This window comes from Oreochromis aureus, linkage group 9 (assembly GCF_013358895.1).
Source record: "Oreochromis aureus strain Israel breed Guangdong linkage group 9, ZZ_aureus, whole genome shotgun sequence".
NCBI classification, from domain to species: Eukaryota; Metazoa; Chordata; class Actinopteri; order Cichliformes; family Cichlidae; genus Oreochromis; species Oreochromis aureus.
The window spans coordinates 15,481,789-15,504,555 of record NC_052950.1 but is presented as its reverse complement, the minus strand read 5'-3'; the positions used below and the strand labels follow the sequence as shown (position 1 = coordinate 15,504,555).

Here is a 22,767-nt window from a genome sequence, read left to right as displayed (position 1 = left end):
GTTCTCTCACACGACATTTAGCTAATTCATTTTGTTTACACGCTTTCGCCTCATTCAGCCTCTAATCATATTGACCGTCCATGATTTTTGGCTTCAGATAGCTGCTTAGATAAAGGCTGCAGGGAGCTGCAGTTTTCATTATCAACACAGAATAGCCAGATGGAGGAGGACTTGTGTGGTGGAAAGCGTAACTGCGGTCTATTCTGTGACAAAATTTCCCACATTGCTGGGCTGCTGCAGCGTTCTGCCTCTCCGCATGCTCCGCTTAAAATCCCATGTGGTGCTCTAGCTGTGCAGGAGGAGGATTCTGAGAGCAGATTATCTCCTTTTCCTATATGCTCTATACAGTCACGTCAAATAATATGTAAATGCACCACAGCTGGTGTTAAAAAACCTTCTTTGTAGCTTTCTCATTTCGCCAGATGGCCATGTAGCTTGTGTATGGAGTGGTTTTAAGTAAATATGTCTGACATCACTTTTAACAGACCCACATGTGCAACTGAACAGCAACACATGATGACACATCTGGCCAGCTGTTACAGGAGCCAAATTGTGGTCAGTGTCCTTACTTAATTCTCAAATGCTCAATTACTCCACTGTGTACATGCCCTAATTTTTGTTCACTTTGCTAATTTCTCCAAATGTTAATCATGTTCTATTTCATACTGTATGACAAGCAGTAAAAACATTACAGGCTGTTCCCCCGTTAGTTCAAACTGTAAACACAGGAAGAGAGAGATTACTGTAATGAAGAGCCCAAAATGCTTGAGATTATAGCTCCAGGTAAGTTTACTGCAGGTCATGAAGCGTGGGTTAGTTTCTGGTTTTCCTAAATTTTATCCACATGCCATTTTTGTGTATTTGGATCAAGCTGCAACTTAGAAAAAAGAAATGTAACATGTAGACATGCCAAAACTGCAGTCCATCCAGTGGAAAATTGCACTGTAGAAAAAAAACCCTCAATGGGCTCATTGGAAAAACAAATGCTTCTGGTCAAGACTTGTCACTTTAAACCAAAGGGTGACCCACAGGGTCAAACAATGTAAAATATCTTACAGGTCAAGAAAACAACCACACATCTAAAATCAACTCAAACACTTTCTGAATTTATTCTTAAACCTTTGCAATTAAAAAACACAAATATCTACACTCTGTAGATATTTGTGGGCTCAACGTCACCTGAGTTTCATATGTTCTTGACCAGCATATTTGAGCCTGTCTTTGTTCAAATAAAGTATCCTTCAAGACGTGCCTGTGCTGTGACGATGTGTGAATGACAAGGCAGGTAATCCATGCCAAAATTGCACCATGAGGGTTGAATTTCAAGCTCCAATTGAAACTCAGACCCTCATAACTGATAAACTTTCGGTCAGTCCAAAGACTTCAAATGCTGTTATTATATGTCTCTGTACAGTAGAGCAAATGCTGTTTGCAATACCCTGTATTTATTATAAACTTGTAAACTTTCTGCATCAACCTCAAGGAGAATATTAAATGTCTCTCATGAGTAAACATTGATTGATCTAGGCGTCACTTCTTTCAGAAAGAAATTAATTAAGCTCAGTGTCTAATCCTTCATCGATTAACTGATTTTTAAGAAAGCCATTTTGGCAGTGCATAAGTAGCATAGTAATTTCCATACTGTGCCCAGGTCTCTTTCAGCTGCCAGCACTGAAAGGTGAAGGTCTAAAGAGAGCGCTGAATGATAAAAAGTAGGATGGACACACATGAGGCAGAGAGATGGGAAGAGTAAGGATGATAGCTTTAGGCCATGAAAGAAAGCTAGCAGAAAGAAGCAATGGAAGAGTAAATTGTCTGCCCATTGCTTAAAGCTGTTCTGTGCCTAAATTTGTATACTTTTTAAAGACACAGATAAGTTAAATGAATGTGCCAAAGCACCTTACTTTGAACCTGAAGCAACTGTCCAAGTTAAATCCTGTGTATATTTAAATACATGCAGCATGAAAATGCTCCGGTCATAGTGCCCTGTTCATTTAATGACCTCCTGCTCTTCCTGTGATATATAGACTGTAACATAGAAACAGATGCTTGGTGTTCTCTACAGACCCTGATCATATGGTCAGCGCTCTCGGACTTCTAAATGAGTAGCATGCAATGTGTTGTTTGGGTTGTTATTCTACCCGTATTTGAACATCATATCTGGCATTTTATATAATATATTTCCAGCTGAGGTGTGCTTTTTAATGAGCACATTATTTATTCCAGCAGGAACAGAAAGCATGCAAGAGAAAGGATGCAGAAATAATAAAAAAAGCACACAAGCACACACACACTCACTAAATTAGAAAAGGAGAAATGGTGCATGAAATACAAATACATCTCTTACCGCCTTATTAAATAATGTATTCTTTTTATTTTCCTCTTCCTGCCTATCTAAATGTCAATCACAGAGGAACAGGCAGTTGATCAATATTCATGCTGCTTCCTGGAAAGGTTATGTACAGGACTACTGCTGTGTGAGCGCTGTTTTCCTGCCTTCTGCAAGCCACACGCTGTTTTAAATCATACCGACAGGTTAGTACGGTTCTGCCCAGGTTTGCAGAAAATCTCATGGGCATTGCAGTTGACCCATGACCTTGTCTTTTTTCTTCAGTCTATTCTGCCAGTGCCTATATTTTAGTAGCATGTCTTTAGTGCTGTGATATAGTGAAAGAGACAACATTGCTATTAACACCAAGCTGAAAAAGGTGCCAATTATTTTACAATGCATTCCATATATACACAGTATAATGTAAAATAATCAGCATTTTTCTCAGCTTTGTGTCATAAAGCCTGTATGCATGACCGGCTATATTCCTTAAAACACAGATAAAAAGTACAGGGACCTGAATACTAAAACAGATTTAGGTTTCAGTTTCTTCCTAATCTCAAATTATTATGATTCTTTCCAGTTCCATATATTTCCATATGTTATTAATGTTCTTAATCTTTCACTTTAGTGAGAGATAATAAATACTGGCACTACAGGCCCTCATTTCATTTACTTTAAAGCCACCCTCCCTCTAAGCCACCTTTCTTCTGATTGGCTGCCCCTAACAAAGAGAAGGTTTGAAAAGGAGGTGGGCCTGAGTGTCTGAGATGATATTCAAGATGATATTCATGTCACTGACATTATGTAAAGAGCATGAAGTAAACTGCTAAATGAAGACTATTCTTCCCAGTATATTTTGAAACACCCTCACTTTATTTTCACCATAAAAATACATTTTTGTTACTGTGAATAAGTGCTTATGTAGTTTGTATTATTAATAAACACACAAAGAAATTAAATCATATATTAAATCATATGGTATATATTTCTCTCTTGTCCTGGTTTTATTTCCACAGTTTACAGTGTGCATGTTAAATCAATCTCTCATTCCCACTTCTCCCTCCTGGACAACTCTAATCTGTACAAACACACCACTGTAGAAGCAGCAAAAGATGCAGATGAAACACATTAATTCTTGTTGGGGCCGTTTTCTCCTGGTGCTCATATCATAAATTAAAATTAAATTCTCTCCCTAATCAAGCTTTGATTCTTCACCATAGCTTGCAATATCCAAAAATGTCACCGAGCTGTTGTATCTTGACACCCTCGAGGGTCGCTGTCGCAAGTAATACATTGACAAATGTCAATAAAGGTCTGGGCTTCTCTGCTTAGGCTGCTACCCCTGCAACCCAGACCTGGATTAGTGGAAGAAACTGGATGGATGGATGGATGGATGGATGGATGAATGGAAGGATTTTTCTGTTCACTAGAGATTTTTTTTTTTTCAATCAGACAGTATGACATCATCTGCATAAAGACACATTCTATTGAATACTGTGTTAACAGAGACTTTGGAGGTGCTGGTTGCTTAATGTTTTTTTATGGTTAGGTGAAAGAATGGAAAACTTTTATGAGGCAAAAAGAAATGAGTTATTGAGTTTGTGCAAAGAAAACAGGATTGCACTGTATAGAATAAGTCATTGAGCTTTTGGCTCAGTTAGACCTTACAACCTGGGAGCTTTAACCTCCCCTGCATCAGGCACTTTGATCTAAACCTGGAGCTGAATACAATCTCAGTTTTCATCTTTTCGTCTTACATTAACAAGATCAATCACTCTGCATGTCTTCAGAGGAGAATGTGGTTTGTTTGATGTGCTGTAATAGTCAACCCCCACCTTCCTTTCTCCTTCTGTTGCCTCTACAGCGACTTCAACAGAAGCTGAACCAACTAATTAGAAGGCACAGAAAGTCAATTATGATAATAGTTTCCCTTTTCTGGGGGAGGTGGGAAGTCAGCAAATCCAGCTACTTTTATTGCACTTCTTTGACATACTGTTATATATATTTTATTTAGGATTCATTTAGATGTGCAAATTGGTTTCTGAAGTACAGAGGGCAAACGGGGTAGAGAAGAAGCCCTTTAAAGAAATGAAGCGCTGGTTCCAAAGCTTCGGCAGGGAGTTGAGCAAAGTGATGATGAAGGAAGAGTAAACCTAGCGTCAGGAGACCACAGGAATCCCTCTTATTCATGCAGCAGCTGAGCTTCAGGGAATCTCCCAGCCTCATTATGAAAGTGTGTATGAGTATTTGCAGAAGCTCACACAACAGTGGAGCTCTTGCTTGAAAGCCTCTGCTTATCCACTCTACTCTCCTCCCTTCTTCATCTTCTTTTTAGATCAGATCACTCCAGGGAAGCAATGTCATGCTTCATTCATCAAGACGCCTCTCCCTCTGTCCTTAATCCATCTGTCTTTTTTTAAAGGGAGCGCTTGACTATAAAAAGTTTGTGTCACTGGTATGGAACGAAGCAGATGTCTAAGCTGGGGATTGCATTTACTGGTCAGCTGTTTTTTGTGCCAGTGAGACTAGCAGTCCAAGAATTGAAAACTCTGGGCCACTGTGAAGCTAAGCTATATATAACATACAGCCCCAATTCTAAATAAGTTAGGATGCTGTCTACAATCTAAACCAATAACTTATAAATCTCATAAAGTCACATTTAACCCGAACTCTCACAACAGACCATAGAAAACATATAAAATGTTTAAACTGAGAACATTTGAAATTTAAAGAAAAATGTTATGTAATTTAGAATTTGATGGCAGCTACACATCAGACAGGGGCAAGTGTAGGATTCAGTATCCATGCACATTCAGTACTGATTTTCAGCCTCGTCTCTTGCACACAGAGATTTCTCACAGTTCTTTGGATGATATTGTGTGCTATAGATGATTAGATATTCTTTGCTATTTCACATTGTGAGACAAATGCTGTTTTTTTCCAGATTAGTGAACATCTGCCCATTTTTATTTCAGACAAACTTTACCTCTCTAAGATGCACTTTTTTATATCCAATCATGTTGCTGACCTGTTGCCGAATTAATCGAATTAGTTGCAATATGTTTCTCCAGCTGTTTTCTTTTTAGTACCACTTACTTAACCTATATCCCAACATTTTTGAGATGCATTGCTAATGTAAAATTTTAAATTGGCACATTTTTTTTTAAATGAAATAGTAACATTTATGAATTTAAACATTTGATATGACATCAGCATTCGTTTGGGTCTCAGTCCATGGATGGGGTTTTCATAGACTTATTGCTGCTTGGTTGGATTAAAGTCTGGGTCAAAGATTTGGACTCTTTGAATGGATCAACAATGCAACAAAGTGTTTTCAAGGAGTTCTATTGTTATTGTTGTTGGTCTGCAACAAAGTTATGTGGATTTTATGTGTCAAACTAATATCCACGATTGACAGCAACAACGCTCTCCCAGAGAAAATTTCACTCTGAGATGGTCAGTGTTATTATCACCTGTCGATGATATTGTTGGTCTGGTGTCTTTATCCTTAGTGCACATTCAGTATGCCTTTTTGAAGATGTTTTAAAAGGGGACAGATTTTTTTTTAAGGAAAGCCAGAGGCAGCATACGCTAATTAAACACAAGTTTAACTGACTATGGTGGAAACTATTAGTATGTTAAACAGTCATAATTTCAAAAAAATCCACATTTCCAGGTAGTACTGTGGCTTTTAAGCCAATAGAAAGTAGGGCATAGCAGTAGTGACAAAGTCCAAATGGCCATGGGGTTTAGCAGACAGTCAGTGATACTTATTTTCGTTGTGCTCTATACATAGATGCTACTCAGGCATACAACTTCATTTCGCCATTGCTTTGCAGCACTTTCATTTCCTGCAGTATTTCCTTCACTTTAAAGATTGCCCCCGATGCACCAGCTCATTTCAGAAATGGACCCTATTTGTAGTTCTCCCTCATATGACGCCAGCTCATAACTGCGTTGCACTCTCAGATTCATGTCTGTGCCGCCTTCCCCGAGCCCATATGGAGATGAAAAAGAGCCAGGCCTTTTTACTTGAGCTCGGCAGCCACCATTAAATTGACTGGGTTGACCCCGTGGCATGAAATTAAGGAGCTGAGGCCCATTGAGCAGCCCAGCTGATAGAGGCAGAGGATAATAAATCCAGCGGAGGGAGGTTAAAAAGGAGGGAGGAGGGGATGGATGTGGCAGACCATGTAGCCTCAGGGACACACCATATCCCTTTATTAGAATAGCTATTTTCGCCCTCCCTTTCCACAACCAGTCCACTCATTGAGCAGAAGCACCAACATGTGCGCGCATTAAAAAACTCTGCCATGTCTGTTTGAGCTCTCCCACTTTGCTCTTTCATAATATGGGAAATAGAGCCAATGATATGTGCAGCATGGTGTCATATTTGCACAGAGAACTGTGTGGCCGCAGCCCCGGCTCTCAGACCTGAACCCTGTTCATTCATATTGAAGACAAAAAAAGCAGATTATTGAACTTTTGTTGGGGGACAAATGAAATTGAGTTGAGACAAATTACAAATTACAAAGGAAATGTTCATCATTTATGGGGATTTGTTTTGTGAAGACTGTTCTAAAGGCAGAAACATACAAACCCTAACTGTGTACTATGATGTATACAGTGCGTTTAGGTGGCTTTCTTTGCTTGAACGGGGAATATGTCTTTGCTTGTCCTCCCATGTGAGTGACAGTGGCATGGAAAAGCACGAGGAGAGCAGGAGGGACTGCAAGATAAACCACAAAGTTGGCAGAGTTTCATGCAATCCAATGCAACGCTGGCGCAAAGGGAGCGCGTTTTCTGAGGGCTTTTCATAACCCTCGCCGTTATGAATTACTGCTTATGTAATCATCTGCTCTCTGCTAAGGTCTGCCTGGCTGCCCTTCAAGCATCCACACTGGCCCGTGCATCAAGAAATAAGAAAAGGGCCAGAAAATGATGTGACGACAGATCTGAAAACCGCAAGCATCCACTGCTGTCAAACACACAAGACGCTGCTAAGATGCTGCATAACAGTGCTGCTCAAACGGTTTTGTAGCTTCTATACAGCCTACACATAACGAGAGGAAGAAGCCCTTGAAAAGCCAATTTGTTTTAAATTAAAACACATATGAAAAGTCCACAAAAACAGAGATCCACAGTCCTGTGTGCCCCACTCTTTAGTGGGTAATACATCCATTCGTTTCTTAATTGATCTACAAGGTCTGGTTGTCTGCCTATCTCTGTAATTATTAGAAGATACTCAGCTTATGCAGATTTAATTGTTTTGGCTTAAGCTCAAAGTTATAATCCTGCTGTGATGATAGTGAAATTTAACCCTACCACTTTTATTGCCATCTGTTCATTTTGACTCAAAGTCGTGTTTCCTTTCGCTCCTACAGGATTTTGAAGACGCAGTCGCTCGAATGGTATTACAATAATGTGAAGAGTCGCTTCAAGAGGTTCGGCAGCGCCAAGGTTTTGAAGACTCTGTACAGAAAGCACATCATCGAGAGAGGAACGTTCTCTGATCTCCCAGGTAACTTCATTCCTGCATATTATGATACTTTTTTTTATTGCCGTATATTTTTTTTTTAACCCTGTGATTATTCCCTTCGGCATCATTTTGATTTCAGATACCATCTTTCTTTGGCAGCGTCTGCATCTCGCTGTGATTAAAGTGGTTTTGCTGGAAAGATGATCAAAAAAATTGAGATTCTTGGTATTGGCCAGACATTAAGAGTAAACGCAGCCAAGCTCACTTGATTGCTCATTAGTCCGCGTTGTTAAATCGTCACTCGCTTTGTTTCACGCGTTTTTGTCGTCTCGTGTAATGGGTTGCCTAATTGTTTTGTCATCGGTAACAAAGGTTTTTGTCACCCACATGCACATCTTCAGCTCACGCGAAACTCGCCGCTGCACATCCTTTGACTCTTCTTCTGTTGTTTTGAGAACTCTAGTCTCTCAAATGACTCTCTTGGTTTTTTCTTTTTTTTTTAATAATTCTGCACCTATGAACTGGCCTTTCGTGCAAGTGGGTGAGTCACTGCTGCTGCTGCTGGCGCTCACGAGTGTTGGAGTTGGTAATGGTCACGGTTAAGCTACCCTCCGGAAAAGTCCTGCCACTTAATCTCAGGTTCAGGTCACTTTGCTTCTTGTATATACCAACAGATTTTAATTTTTTTTCTCCCAGCCTTCCTCTGCTTCACGTAACATTGTTTTGACCGGGCTGCACCATGATCGGGCTGCACCCTGTGGCTGACAACAAGGCATTATTTCATATCCTGGTACATGGGATTAAATGGAGGAAAAGAACACAGAGGGGATAAATCAGGTCAGAGTTGAGGCACGATTAGATGAGCTTGAGATGTTTAGGGAATACATCAAGTTTATTTTGTCTGGAATTTCTAAAGTGATTTGCGAGGCACAATGAATATCACAGCCAAAAGGAATTATATCTGCAACTATGTAACACACACAGTAGAGGACTTTAGCTATAGTACAACAGCCTGCAATGCAACTTACATTAATTATTACTGTGGCGTTATTGTTGTTTCCTTTTAATGGGATTGGCCAAATTCTGCATGACAAAGATCTAAAAGTATGATGTCCAGAGCAACGATTACATTTCTAATGTCTATATGTCTAATAACATGGTGACAATTCAGTTTAGCAAATATATGGTGTTATTAAAAGTGATCAGAAAACACACAAAGCAATAAAATGCTGGTTTTTAAAGCTTGATCGCACAGCTTTGATGTGACTGTTTTGTTTTTACATCTGCACTCTGCGCATCAATCTTAATCTTAAAAAAACAAAACTAAGTATGCAGTTACTCAGTGGCTTCCAGGCATTTTTGACATTTTGCAGTTCATTTCTATCATTTTCACAGTAGGGTGTCCTTCTGGGAGAAGTACAAAGCTTTCACGGGACAATCATGGTTTTTATTTTTTGGGTTGTTGTGACTGTAGCTTTTATTTTGGTATGTGAGTGGACAAAATGATCATCCTTGTAAACCTCTAGTTGTTTGATTTCCTCTCCACTTCTCTCCCCTGTAATCATCGATCCTCCTCCCCATTCTGCTTGGACTGGGTCCTCTCCTCTCCTCCATCTGGGGAAGAGGAGGAGGGATTATGTGACTCTGCTCATGGTCTTCCAGCTTGCCTGAGCCCAGCAGATTACACCGCTTCCAATTCTCAAATACCCACTCACACCCACTCCCAGTAACTGGCTAACGGACTGCCCAAATGATATGGATATGCTGTGACGTGTGCAGGCCGTTCAGGTTCCGTGTGTGTCTGGATATTAGTGGCTTGTACAGGAGAGCTGTCAGAGGTTATATTTCATTTTTGTGTTTGTATTAAATATATTATCATTCATCCTACATCCACCCCCTTTGTGTTCTGTCAAACTAACTCAAAAGATATTTAAAAAAAGATACAAATTCTGAGAAAAGCTGAGAAAAGTAAGGGCTTTGAGTTTAAGAAAATTGCTCCTAAAACCTCCTTTTTGGATGCTAATAATTAAATATGTCAAGTGTTTTGACAAGTTTATAAGGGAAACACATTAACATGATTTACATCAGAACTGCTGCGCTTTAACTTCAACAGAATAATAAGATCAGCAAGTAAATCAGCAATAGATTGCGGTGGGTGGGGGTGGGGTGGGGATCAATTATAAAGATGTTGCTCATTAACAAGCCGATGTTGCACCATCTCATTTGGTCTGTTTTGCTTCGAGAAAAATAAGTTTTTGTTATGTGGCCCAGAAACGCTGCCAGAATGTTAATAATCTCTTTTCTTCGTGCATACAGAAAAGCAGCCTCATAAACCATCCCCGGCTATATGTGAAATATAGTCTGCTTTCATAGAAAAGAATGTTAAATATTTCATCACCGAGGGGCCACTGAAAGTGAAATCAGTTCCACACGAGTGTGAAATGTCAGCTGCCATGACGGCCGGTGGGAGTGATGTGACTGTTCTGCATCTATCGTGTTTCCAAAGAGAGAGTGCGACCTTCTCTATGAGGACAAAGAGAAGGTCACGCAAGGAACAGAACATCCTCTTTGTGCTTTCACGTCCATGTTGTCCTGTTGAAGGCAGCGATGCTCCTTCGTGGCGATCGTCTGTGTGTGCACAGAAAGATACGAGTGCTGCTCTGCGTGATCAATGTGGCGCCTCGGGACTTTTTCGCATTAAAAATGGATGAAGTGTTGGTGACCACGTTCTCTGAAGACGAGCAAATCGCATATCAGTGACGACAGATAGAAGACTTAAAGGGAATCATCCATCCGTCTATTCTCTTTGCTTTTCTCAGAACTGATCCAAGTGTCTGATTAAGTGGATCGGCAGATGCAAAGCACTGATCCGGATGTGTGTTAAATTAGTAATTAATGCCTTTGATGGGAAATATAGCATCAAATTTAAAGAAATGTGTGCAGTGGTTGTTTTTAATTGTGCATTAGTCTCTCTTAAACATTTTAGTATTAAACTCTTAGCCTGCAGCGAATAAGAGCCTACATGTCAACAAACTGAGGCTATTAGATGTGACAGAAAACAGCAGAGATATGGTATAGTGTCATGACAAGAGGCTAGAGGGGAAAGCACTTCTTTCTCTTCTGCACACAGAGCACACGACAGAGTATGAGTCCATTTAAATTTTAATACTGATATGAAATATCAAGAATCAGTTCCAAGCTGGCACCAATGCAGGAGTACAAAACGGCTGATGCCAAGGTTGGAAACACTAACAACAGTGTGGGAGGGGGCCCACAGCTTCTGTCTTCTGTCATTTTCTTCCCACTGAAATTACCTGAACTGTGGTGCTACGTAATCATTGATTCTCAAACCTGTCGAAACACAACTGGCCACCTCTATGATGGGATAAGAGGATTCCGGTGTTCTGGATCTATCTGGCTGGGGCCTTTCTGTCTGCACAGGCACCTTCATCAATTCAATTAAGTTCAATTCAGTTTTATTTATATAGCACCAGCAGGAATAGTCACTTCAAGGTGCTTTATATTGTAAGGTAAATACCCTACATTAATACAGAGAAAACACCAACATTTAGACAACGCCCTTTGAGCAAACTCATGGCGACAGTGGGAAGGAAAAGCTGAAGAAATCTCTGATAGGCTCAGGGAGGGGCCTATCAGAGGGTTTGCTGTAACTGGTTGGGGGTGATGTGAGGAAGTCAGGACAAAAGATACAGTGCAGAAGACAGCTAAAGATTAAATGGAGAGTAGTGTGTGAGCACATAGTGAGTGAAGAGCAAATGACCATCATCAGTCCCTGACATTGTCCAGCGGCACAACCCTAATGTGATGTTATTGAGCTTTACGTGCTGGTAATCAACTTTTTTGTAGCTAGAGCATGGCTAGGTGTTTGGTTATACATAATAAAGATGTCTGTCATCTAAATTGTGGCATCTTGCTAGTACCTTGTCAAACATAGTCATTCAAACTTCTAAATTAGTTTAATGTAAGTCGGTTTTACCACTTCTCTGCTTTGGAGCTTAGGAGATTAAAATGCTTGTATCTGATGGTGTCAGTAGGTTGTGCTTCCTGTTGAGTTGCTGTTGAGTAGTCGAACTGGTGTGCTTAAAAAAGTGGCTGCCTACTTTAAATAAATATTGTTCCATGTTCATGTCTTTTGCAAAAGCTGTGCTTCTTCCTAAAATCTATTTCTGTTCCACTGTGGTAAACTGGTGTAAGTGCAGTAGCCAATGTTGGATATTGGCTGTTGGCAATTTTTTTTTTATAAAGGATTAGCTTTGGATTAAATATCTCCATCACAATGTAATGTTTATAGATATCTCCCTGCCTCTCCAGTCTCATTTTATGGTATAACATCATAAAATTCGCCATGAAACGCAGCGCGGTGAGTTGGTTATAAAAGATCAAGAGCAGGAATGGTGAATTTTTTTTTCTGACACTTAAATCTCATTCATTTCAAATGGAGGATTACTGATGTCCTACTTTTCTCCTGCCTTTTGTGTTTGCTGTCACATCCCTTCAATTGCCCGGGAGGCTTACCTATCGAGGAAGGTGACAGTGACTTGAGAAATCCTCCGGCATCGTATCACCTTCAGTTCTCAGTAGTGAGAAAGTTGAGGGAGAGGGGAGCAGGAGTATGAGTAAACCTGATGTAACTCCAAATGTTTGATGTGTAGCTGCAAACATTTGTGCAAATCTTTCTCTTAGGAGTCTCCTTTTTTTTCTTTCATTTTTCTCATTCTTTTGAATGTGATGCATATTGGAAAACTGGATTCACACAATTCACGTGGTGATAAAAAGCTTCAGCGCAGCTACAATAATACAGAATGTGTTTCCATGCAAACGGCAGACTGCTTTCAAATACAATGCTTTACCTTGGATCAGCTTTTATTTTTTGTGCTCATGAGGCAACTTCTTTTAAATGCTGCTGAACGAGGTCTGGTCTGATCCATTTCTGTCCATTGACTGATTAGAGTCTCAACCTTCAGCACTGAACTGCTATGCAGTAGGTTACATGTAGCTTATCTAGTGAGTCACTGACAGGACAATGTGAACAGTGACCTTGAGTCTGTCTTTGTGCTGTTCTGCTAAAATAGTGCAGAAGAAGAAGAGTGTAGTAAGAAATCCCAAGGACCTCCTGGATCATTTTATACATATATATATATATATATATGTGTGTATATATATATATATATATATATATATATATATATATATATATATATATATATATATATATATTTATTTATTATTTTAAGAGATTTGTCCTCATTTGAGACCTTCTTTTGCACCTTTTATGATAAAGCTGTTGCACCAGACAATCATTTATTGGCATTTGGGAGCCTTTTCTTTTGACTGGCTGGGCTCTTTCAGCTGAAAGCTTGGTGACTCTTAGTACAGTGTGCTGTATGTGTGCAAAGATTAGAGGGCAAAATGTTAACCGGGAGCCTAGAGCTACTGACGTTTAAAGCAAACAACTACAAGGCTTGGACTTTTAGTGGTGTCAACAAGTCAACTGCATCTGCTGGCATTCATTTAGATACAGTATGTGTGTGTGTTGATGCACTGAAAGGTCTGATCTTTAGCCCCTGGATTTAATACCACCTTGTATTATTTCTAGTAGTTTTTCTACATCCCACTCCTCTTTTCAACTACTCCTACACTAATGTCTAAGCTCTTAAGATTTTCTGCCATAATGTTTGTTTTTATCTTTTTGTTTCATGCAGTGCTTTGTGTGGGATTAACGTCTTCTTCTTCTCCCAAATGAGCATTTTCGCTGACTCGGGGCTGCATTCTTGGGTCATTAAACAGCATTGTTCGTGACCTGCTTCCTGCATTAGAAAGATTAGTCCAATCGGCTGCTTGCTTCAAGTCATCAAGCCAGTCCTTTTAAGTAATTACGGTCTGCAGGTGGCTTTGGTTGCTTTTCAAAAGTGAAAAAAAATGTGAAAGCTGCAGTTAATTAGTGGAAACATTTTTCTCCTTCATTTTACTGCTCGCCACCATGATTTGAACTTTAAAGGCCGTGTTTGCCCCGATACTAATTAATTTCTCATCACGCATGAACCCACACGCTTCCCAGTGCTAGAAACCCCACCTGGATGAAGTTATTTCATCCGACACCCTACATCGTGTGTCTTACATTTCATGATAGATTTAAATGACTTTGACATAATATCAAATAAGGATGAGTAAAACCAAAATTAAAGAGATACATTAACGTTACTTTTCTTCACTACCTAGCCTTTCATGATGTGAACAGACACTCTGTCAGTTAAACCATTGTTCTGAGGACTTTGTTTATGAGACTGTACGTGCTGCCAGATGCTGCATAGTAATTGAAAGGAAACGGCCTAGACTCTCCTCCTCCTCCTCCTCCTGCTGCTGCCGCTGCTGCTGGCACTTCAGGAATGCTCTAAGTGGAGCTTTATTGGCTCATTTATTCATGCACCCTCACTCTCTTTTGTTTCCTCTGTCTTTCCACATAGTCTGTTTTATGACACTCTATTTATTTCAATCAACATAACCCAAATTGTTTATGAGAGCATGCAGTTCCGCTTGCTTTTGTAATCAATATTTTTATTCCAACACAGCAGAGAATTTGGATTTCTGCTGCACGCAGTGGCCTATTAAACCATATTATTCGATATCCGTACACGGTTTTATTCTTGTAAGACAATGCATGAACTAGATTAAGTTCTTCATCTAATTGTAATGCCTTAAAATTTAATAAAATCTGACTCTACACTGCTTCTGTCTTTTATATGGAGCATTAAAGGGGTTGGAGATTGAAGCACTCTAGAAGGACAAGGAGGTTCTAGAGCAATATGCTAGCTACATCCATCAGCTTGTTAAGGTTGTAGGCATAGACGTCCTGTGGGCAAAATCCAGAAATCAGTGTGCTCACAGTGGCATATGCCTTAGCAAATATATTATTTACTATTTTTGCAATCTTACTTTAGTGCATTTGCTCATAAATCAGTCATCAGTCATAAATCGCTATCAGCGTTGTAGCATGGTAACATTTTCAGTCAGCAGTCTCCGGGGGCAATATACTTTGCATATTTAAACGTCATCAGCAGGGTCTCCAACTCACATGGGACACTTCTTCTGAGCCTCTGGCTTATTCTCACACTGCCATTGACAACACTCAGCAAATGTTGCCTCATTTGGTTGTATTAATTCAGCCTTTGGAGCTGAAGATGTATGATGCACACTGCAGCCTCTCAGACAGACAGTGTTTCTGTGTGGACTCTGTATCCTCCTTCATGTGTCAACATGTGTTTCCACAAACACGCCAAAGCTATAAATTATACAGTAAACTGCTCTCAACTGGTCAGTTAGAAAAGTCAATAAAAACATTTCACGATGCTAGTTCTGTCTGTGCAGCTGTAATTTGAAGCGCCTGTGTAGTTAACTGGTTACACATACTTGTGCGGTAGCCTATGTAGTGTATTGTATTTCTCCATTATACACTATATGGACAAAAGCATTGGAACACACCTCTTAATCTTTGCATTTCAGTCCCTAGCCGTTTAGTGTACCTTCACAAACATGTATAAAAGAATTGGTCTCTCATATGAGACGGTGCTTGTAGCAAGCCTGGATGCAGGACTCAGCAGAAAGAGGTGAACTTAACTTTGTTGCTGGCAAAAGATCATGAAAACAAGAAACTATCATTTTAATTTATAACTATAATAGGGCGGTGTGGGAACTGATTGACAGACTGGCAACAAGCAGAACTGACTGACAGACTGAACATCACAAACACAAGACAAGGAACTATCAAAATAAAACAGGAAGTAAGAAATGCATACTGAGACTCAGACTATGACACGCGTACTTGGCAAAACAGGGATATTGACAGCCAGAGAGGCATGGGAACACGAATAGGGAGATAGGAAAGGATCACAAAAGGAAATGAACTGGAATATAGACAGACTACAAACAGAGGATATAATACATGACCAAGGACTTCTACTACAAGACAATAAGGAACCACATTCAAAGAAAAAAACCTTCCAGTCTAAAAGTCAGATAACATAATAATCAATACAGAAGCATAAAGACAGATATTAGATACAAAACAAATATACAGGTATACTGTATGATCATTATAGTATGATGATGATAATAGTGCATCTGACTCCTGAACTGCATCACTTTTTTTGGTATTGTGCTCTCCAGTTCAGCTAAATTGGGTGAAAAATTTTGCACTTCTTCCCTATGTAAAGGTTACTTGGGGAAATACCTTACACCACATGACTCATTTTTTAGCAGTGCCCACACCTGCTTATTCATACTTATTATGCAGGTATGTAGAGATTTGTGAATGAGTGAACAAAAGCAGCGATTTCAGACGTAGCCTATATTTTAGTGTCTCATAGCACAAAATGAGAATAAAACACCTCCAATGATTTAAAAAGAATTTTAAGTGACAAATGTATATAATAGTTTTTCATTATGTCAGAGGTCATTACATTGACTTACATCCATTTCCTGGAGGTTTACTCCAACCCTAAAAATAACTACTAGTAAAGCTAACCTTAACCTAAACCTCAGCTTTCCCCAACCATTTAAACAACCTTCAAATATAACGATTTTCAGTATGGGGTGGATTTGTCCCCTTAAGGAAACGTAATGATGGATATCAGTGTCATTCTGAGCAAACTAATGACTCTGTTGTGTCCTATTACCCAGTAGCCACAAAGCTGCTTTGGACATGTGACTCATTGATGACCAGAAGAACGGAAAATAAAACAATGGTTTGGTAAACCCTCTTTGGCAGTCACTGTCATTATACAAATGGTATGTTTGGCATCAAAAATATCAGAAGCAATGATGTTCTTTATATAAAACGGACATACTGGTATATATTTTATTTAAAAATTGTCCAGCTTATTGTGCTGTTCATTTAAAGTCTTTGTTTTGTTTTCACAGCTCTTCCCGACCTAATTCCAAGCCGCAGCAGGCGACTCTATCCGTGAAACGAGCTTTGAAATATTAATGTAGGTTAAAAATCAAGCATACACTACCCAGCCAATCACCATTTGTTGAAAACATTACCAACTTTGCTGGTGAGCAGAGTAGAACATTACAAATGGAGTAAGACAGATATATTGTTCAACGCTCGGTGAGGGGAATGTTAAATAAGCAACTGTTTGCCAAGACATTTGCTGTATTCACTTTATTATACGATAAGTCAATTTTGTGTTTGCAGCTCGTCGCGAGTGGAGGCGCTTTTTGTTAAATTTGTAAAGTGCTCGTCCATGATGAATATACGCTGAATAAACGACAGCGTGCTCCAGGCTGCTTCCATTAAGGTTAAGAAGAATTTTCATCCTCTCTGTCGACGTGCAGTTCCACCCACTTTCCTACCAGCAAGTGTGTGTCTGTGTGTGTGTGTGTGTGTGATTCTTGTGAGGCGTGTCACTTTCTGTGACAGCGGTCTTTTCTGTGTCTACATTGTCCTGAGCAGCTGCAGGTAATTTCCCCCACCTATTGTCCCCTTCCACACTGTCAGAAACTATAATTCAGCTCTAACCAAGCGAGAACAGTACGGCTCTGTTGGACTCCGTGTGAGTCAAGGTGAGACAACTTTGGAGGAGGAAAGAAGGTGTGGAGCGTGTAATAGTTTGGGGACTTGTTATACCTTGCTGCAACTGGGAGAACTGGGCTTACAGGTGGACATGCACGAGGCAGCGCAAAATCTATTGCAACTCCTCAAAGTAGAGTGAGGCAAACGCGACTTTAAAGCAGTGCGTAGAGGCACGTTCAACATTGTTTTTTCTGGGGGTCAGAAAGAAGTAATATAGCAGTTTAGAGTTCCTGGCTTACGGGTTCTGCACTATAATGTTGCAGAGCTTTGACAAACAGTAGTTCATCTTGCAGTAGAGCTGGACTAGTACAGCACGGCTGACAGCTGGCTCTGTTACTGCTGCTCTCATGGGGGAATGGAGAAAATGCTGTTTCTGTAATTTTGATGGATTTGTTTTTTTGTTTACTTGGCTTCCTTTTTTCATCCGCAGGACCCATTAAACCCGCACTGAAAGCCTTTTATATGACGTATTGCTGCTCCTTGCAAAATGTACATATTCAGGGGAGAAATCAACCTTTCATCCAGTAGAAACACTGGAGTGTGAAAGAGTGATGGCTCTGTAACGGTTTGCCTGTTTTCTTGGCAGTGTGGCAGTTAGCTGTGGCAGAGATCAGTGGCAGACTCGCACCAAACCATCGGGCACATTCTGCTGCCTCTGTGTATTTAGTCAGTGACAGCAGCCCGTCCAACAGGAGCAGCATCGGGGCTAGATTAACGGCAGAAGCTATAGGAGACAGGCCAAGAGTGGGAATCATGGAATTTAGTTTTGCTTGTGGGTTTTGTTAGCAGCAGGGGCTGAAATGTTGGGACAAAGCCTAGGCTTTGAGTAGAAGTTTGGTTTTTGTTTTGGCTCCGGGTGCTAAGTGGAAACAAGCTGAAGTGAAAACCAAAGACGGAAAAAGAGCCCGGATTCATGTTTGAGAAGGACTTATATCAGAGGCTAAGTTGGAAATTCACCCAGAGAGCTCTCTGGTGTCATCTGACAGTTTGTCTTCTTAATAAGCTGCATGTCCGCGTGCTCCCTTTTCATTTTTTTTAACAGCTAGATTGATGTGAAAGGCCACAATAAATGGGAACCGCAGGGGAGATATCTAACAGGAGTTAATGGGCCACTAAGGGAATATGTGGTTTTGAAGGCGGGCACATAGTAACTACTACTCTTTCTCTGGGGTTTCACAGCTCTTTAAGTAGACCTGTCAAAATTTCCATCTTGAGATACAGGAACATCTCTTTTGCTGTAACTCTAGATTTTAGGAATTTGCTCAAAAAAGATAACTGCACAAATATAGCACAGACTCACAAGAGATTTGGCCTGAATTAGACACAAAACACACAGGAAAAACAACACACCACTGCACTGTGATGCTTAAGAGAAAGTGTCCTTGGTGAGCAAAAACATGTCATTTGTTTGAAAGGCAAAGGGAATTATCAGATGAATTGTCATTTTCTTTCAACTGTCATCTTATTTTTGTTTATTTCTTTTTCTTTTTTTAAAAACATCACAATTGGGAAATGGCACCGAGTCGAAGAAGCGAAACAATACAAATTGACAAGATGACAAAAGTGCAGTTGGGAATCCAGCTGACGAGAGTAGAAAAAGAGGTCTTGGTGACATTTTGTGTAGTGTAACCTACTTTTAATGTGGCGACAGAACAAAAAAAAGCATGCGGCGATTCTATCATCTGGAATGATGCGCGCAGGATATTTGAAGTTCTGTGACAGGCTGTGTTTGAAAACTTTTATCTGAAGGCTTCGTTTCACGGCCTCTGTGTTTCAGAAAGCAGCGTTCACGAGGGAAGCAACGACAACGATGGCAGCGTCTGCGGCAGTGACTCCGCCTTCTACAAGCAGAGCGAAGGTGAGGGATGCGGTGATGGGAGGGCAGCGTTTTGTGGCAGTGCAGATGGGTAATTCCAGCCACAGGTAGAATCGGCATGCTTGTGCTTTTCTATATCCCCTGGAATAAAATGCAAATAAACCTCCTGACATGCAAAAGTGCAAATAAATAAAATTCTCGCCCTGTGCTCACCACAGACAGCAGATTTTCTTGTGGATGCTTATTATATTTACACGTACGCTTTCATAAATGGATAAATATGCTAACAAGATTTGCGGCTGACAATAAACAAACCCAATTTTGTTTGTTTACTGGTAATTATCTGCTGTTTGTGCAGTGATCAAGATCTGCCATTTAGATAATGTCAGCTTCTAAAAGGCCCACACAGAAAAAAATACCATATGCTTAATGTGTGTGTGTGTGTGTGTGTATTTGTGTTTATAGGTGTGTCAGAAATGCCAACAAAACTGCGCTCTTTTATGATGATTTAAAGCAAGGGTAAAATAATCATAGTATGAGTCAAATTGAGGGTCATTGTACACATTAAATAAAATCGTTTGAAAGGATGTTTGTATTTCAGCATCCTAGCAACACCAGCACTAAGCAGGCACTAAACAGGAACTAGAAGGAGAGGGAGTGTGTTTCTCCCATATTACCTTGCCTTCAATGGATCTCTGTTAAGTCTAGCATTTTGAATAATATCTTGAATAATCAGTCCCCATCTTATCTTTTAGACCTCATAGTATCATATCACCACAATAGAGCGCTTCACTCTCAGACTGCTAGTTTACTTGTGGCTCCTAGGGTATTTAAATGTAGAATGGGCGGCAGAGTCGTCAGCTTTCAGGACTCTCTTCTGTGGAACCAGCTCCCAGTTTGGATTTGGGAGACAGATTGTGTTTAAGACTAAGCTTAAAACTTCCTTTTTGATAAAGGAGATAGAACTAGATCAGGTGACCCTGAAAACCTACCTTAATAATGCACCAATGGTCTCAGGCTGCTCCCATTAAACACTTCGCATTTCTTCTTCACTCACTCTTTTTCATTTTTTCACTTTGTGTTTCTACACCACTGCGTTTAACCATTAGCTATTATAATTACATTCGGTACAGAAGACACCCTTCCACAGTCCCTTCCCTCGTGCCCAACTGGTCACCGCAGATGGCACCAGTTTCTTCTTGTTAGGAGTTTTTCCTTCCCACTGTTGCCAACCAATTGGTCGTAGAGGCTTTTTCGATTGCTGGGGTTTTCTTTGTATTATTGCAGGGTCTTTAAGTTACAATAGAAAGCACCTGTCTAATTTCAATGGCATGACTGCTGCAATAGTTGGACACTAAAATTTGTGCAAACAGGTCAAATAAGGTAATTTAGGACTCTAGGAAACTATGAATGTCTGTAGGAAATTTCAGGAAATAATTTCAATTTCAGGATAATTTCAGGAAAGATTCATTTAAATGCACTATATGTACCAAAGTATTAGACCACACCTCTAAATCTTTGGATTCAGGTCTTTTCAGTCCCATTGCCGCTGATTTATAAAATCAAGCACCTAGCCATGCAGTGCGCCTTTACAAACATTTGAAAAAATTTGGTCGTTTAAAGACTGAATTTGAGCGTGGTTTGTGTAAAGTTAATTAAGCGGTGCCTATGTCTCTCTGTGCAGAGTGCTGATGGACTTAATAAAAGTCTCTGATGCTTTGCTTACTCAATAACAGCATAGAACCGAATCTCCATTGACATTAACATCAGCACTCTATGTAGTGTAGTTCATTCTGGAGCGAAGCAGTGGATCACTATCACCATCCACAGGTGAGAGAAGGTTAAGGGAACTCTGTATACATGTATGCATGCATTTATTCTTCGCTGTGTTGTGTTATCAGGGCACAGTATGGCAGAGACTCTCACAGTCGCCCTGCGTGTTGCTGAGGAGGCTATAGAGGAGGCCATTGCTAAGGCAGAGGAGTTCAGTGACAGCTTGGTAAGACATCCCTCTCTTCCCCTTCTTCCTCTCACTCTCTTCTCCTCTGCCTCCTCTTTCCTTCCCCCCACTTTTCAGAGCTTTTGTATTGCCTTCCTGCTCTCCATCCCCATATTTTCAATCCCCTATATCACTGTCATGGCTTCTTACTTCTCCTCTCCTCTTGCCTCCCTCTTGGTCTCAGTATCAGTGGGATACAGTCATGGTTTTTGGCAAAGACCTTTGCACAGACTCTCTCCTGGTAATTCACATTCACTTTGAACTGAATATGCTGTGTGGTTGTCTGTGTGTGTGTGTGTGTGTGTGTGTGTGTGTGTGTGTGTGTGTGTATAGGAGAAACAGAATGAGGCTCGATATCTGCGGGACCACAAAGAGGAGCTCATAGAAGAACTCGCCACAACCATTGTACAAAAAGTAGGTATTACTTTACTGCAGGTTTATTCGTCTCTTTTATGTGGAAGCATTCATTGCAGCTAAAATCTTTCAAAATAAAAAAATGTAACACTTCAGGCTATGTCGTTCCTCTCCACCCTTTACAAATGGATTGATGAATAATTACGCTTTTACTCTATAATTTCAAACAAAAGTCATTACACTTATATAACGTTTTAGTGAAATATGGCACAGGAAATAATTTTCAAGCAAGAAAAGAGCAGAAGGTCTTTGAAAATGATAATTTAGAGTGTCAAAATCTGCATAAATTACTTTAAAACTCAAGCGACAACTGCTTTAATTTTACACATGGCATCTAATTTGCATGCACATAGTGAGTGGAGCCAGGATCTGCAGTTGTTTGATTGCCTTTGAGTTTAAAGTCAAATGTGTTGGAAATCAGTTCACTGGAAATGAAATACTTTGAAGATTTCAGCACATAATGTTACAACAAAATTTAAATGAAAATTAAATCATCGCTTTAAAAATTATTAATGGCTAAATATAAAATTCTGTTGTACGAGCGCATTTCTGTTTTCCATTGTGCATTTATTATTCTAGTTCATCCTTTTAAAAAGCTGGTTGTGTACGCCTTATAGCTTGTATGCACAGTCTCTGTCATGTTCTCTCTCCTCATCGTCTTCTTCACTTCCTTTTTTTTCTTTTTTTTTCCCCTCAGATCATCCAGAGAAGGAAGCGTTCAGAGATGCAGACAGAGTATGACTTTGTCTGGCCTCAGTCTCAGTCTCTGATCCAGCCCAGTGAACTGCCCTCTCCTTCTCAGCCTCACACTTCATCACAAGGACCACAAGACCCGCTCAAAACCTCCTACTCTCTCTATGTGAGTCCCTGTGTCGGTCTAAACTGTTGGGACACATGGAGCATGTCATGCTGCCGTATTTAGCCATCTCTATTTAAGTCAAAAACAAACATGCAGAATTCAAATAAAGCACATCCTGTATATTAAAGAAGGACATAGCCAATGAGACACTTCTAAGAGGCACTGCAGTGTGTGATTTCTTTTTTTCCAGCAAACATGCTGCACATTTTTATCATGTTTCATTTCATAGCACAAAGAGTACATTTTTTCCTTTGCTGTTTTTGTGGGCGTGTG

General features: G+C 40.0%; 1 protein-coding gene across 2 annotated transcripts in view; it reads left to right on the top strand.

The window, feature by feature from the left end:
- Positions 1 to 22,767, top strand: part of LOC116328263 (myosin VIIA and Rab interacting protein) — a 115,235-nt gene that overhangs the window by 79,151 nt on the left and 13,317 nt on the right. For both annotated transcript variants that reach the window (XM_039616873.1, XM_031750002.2), the window contains exons 4-8: positions 7,717 to 7,853; positions 19,184 to 19,264; positions 21,124 to 21,221; positions 21,555 to 21,635; positions 22,333 to 22,494. In XM_039616873.1, the coding sequence (XP_039472807.1) occupies positions 7,717 to 7,853; positions 19,184 to 19,264; positions 21,124 to 21,221; positions 21,555 to 21,635; positions 22,333 to 22,494 (559 nt within the window). The remainder of the gene's footprint in view (positions 1 to 7,716; positions 7,854 to 19,183; positions 19,265 to 21,123; positions 21,222 to 21,554; positions 21,636 to 22,332; positions 22,495 to 22,767) is intronic.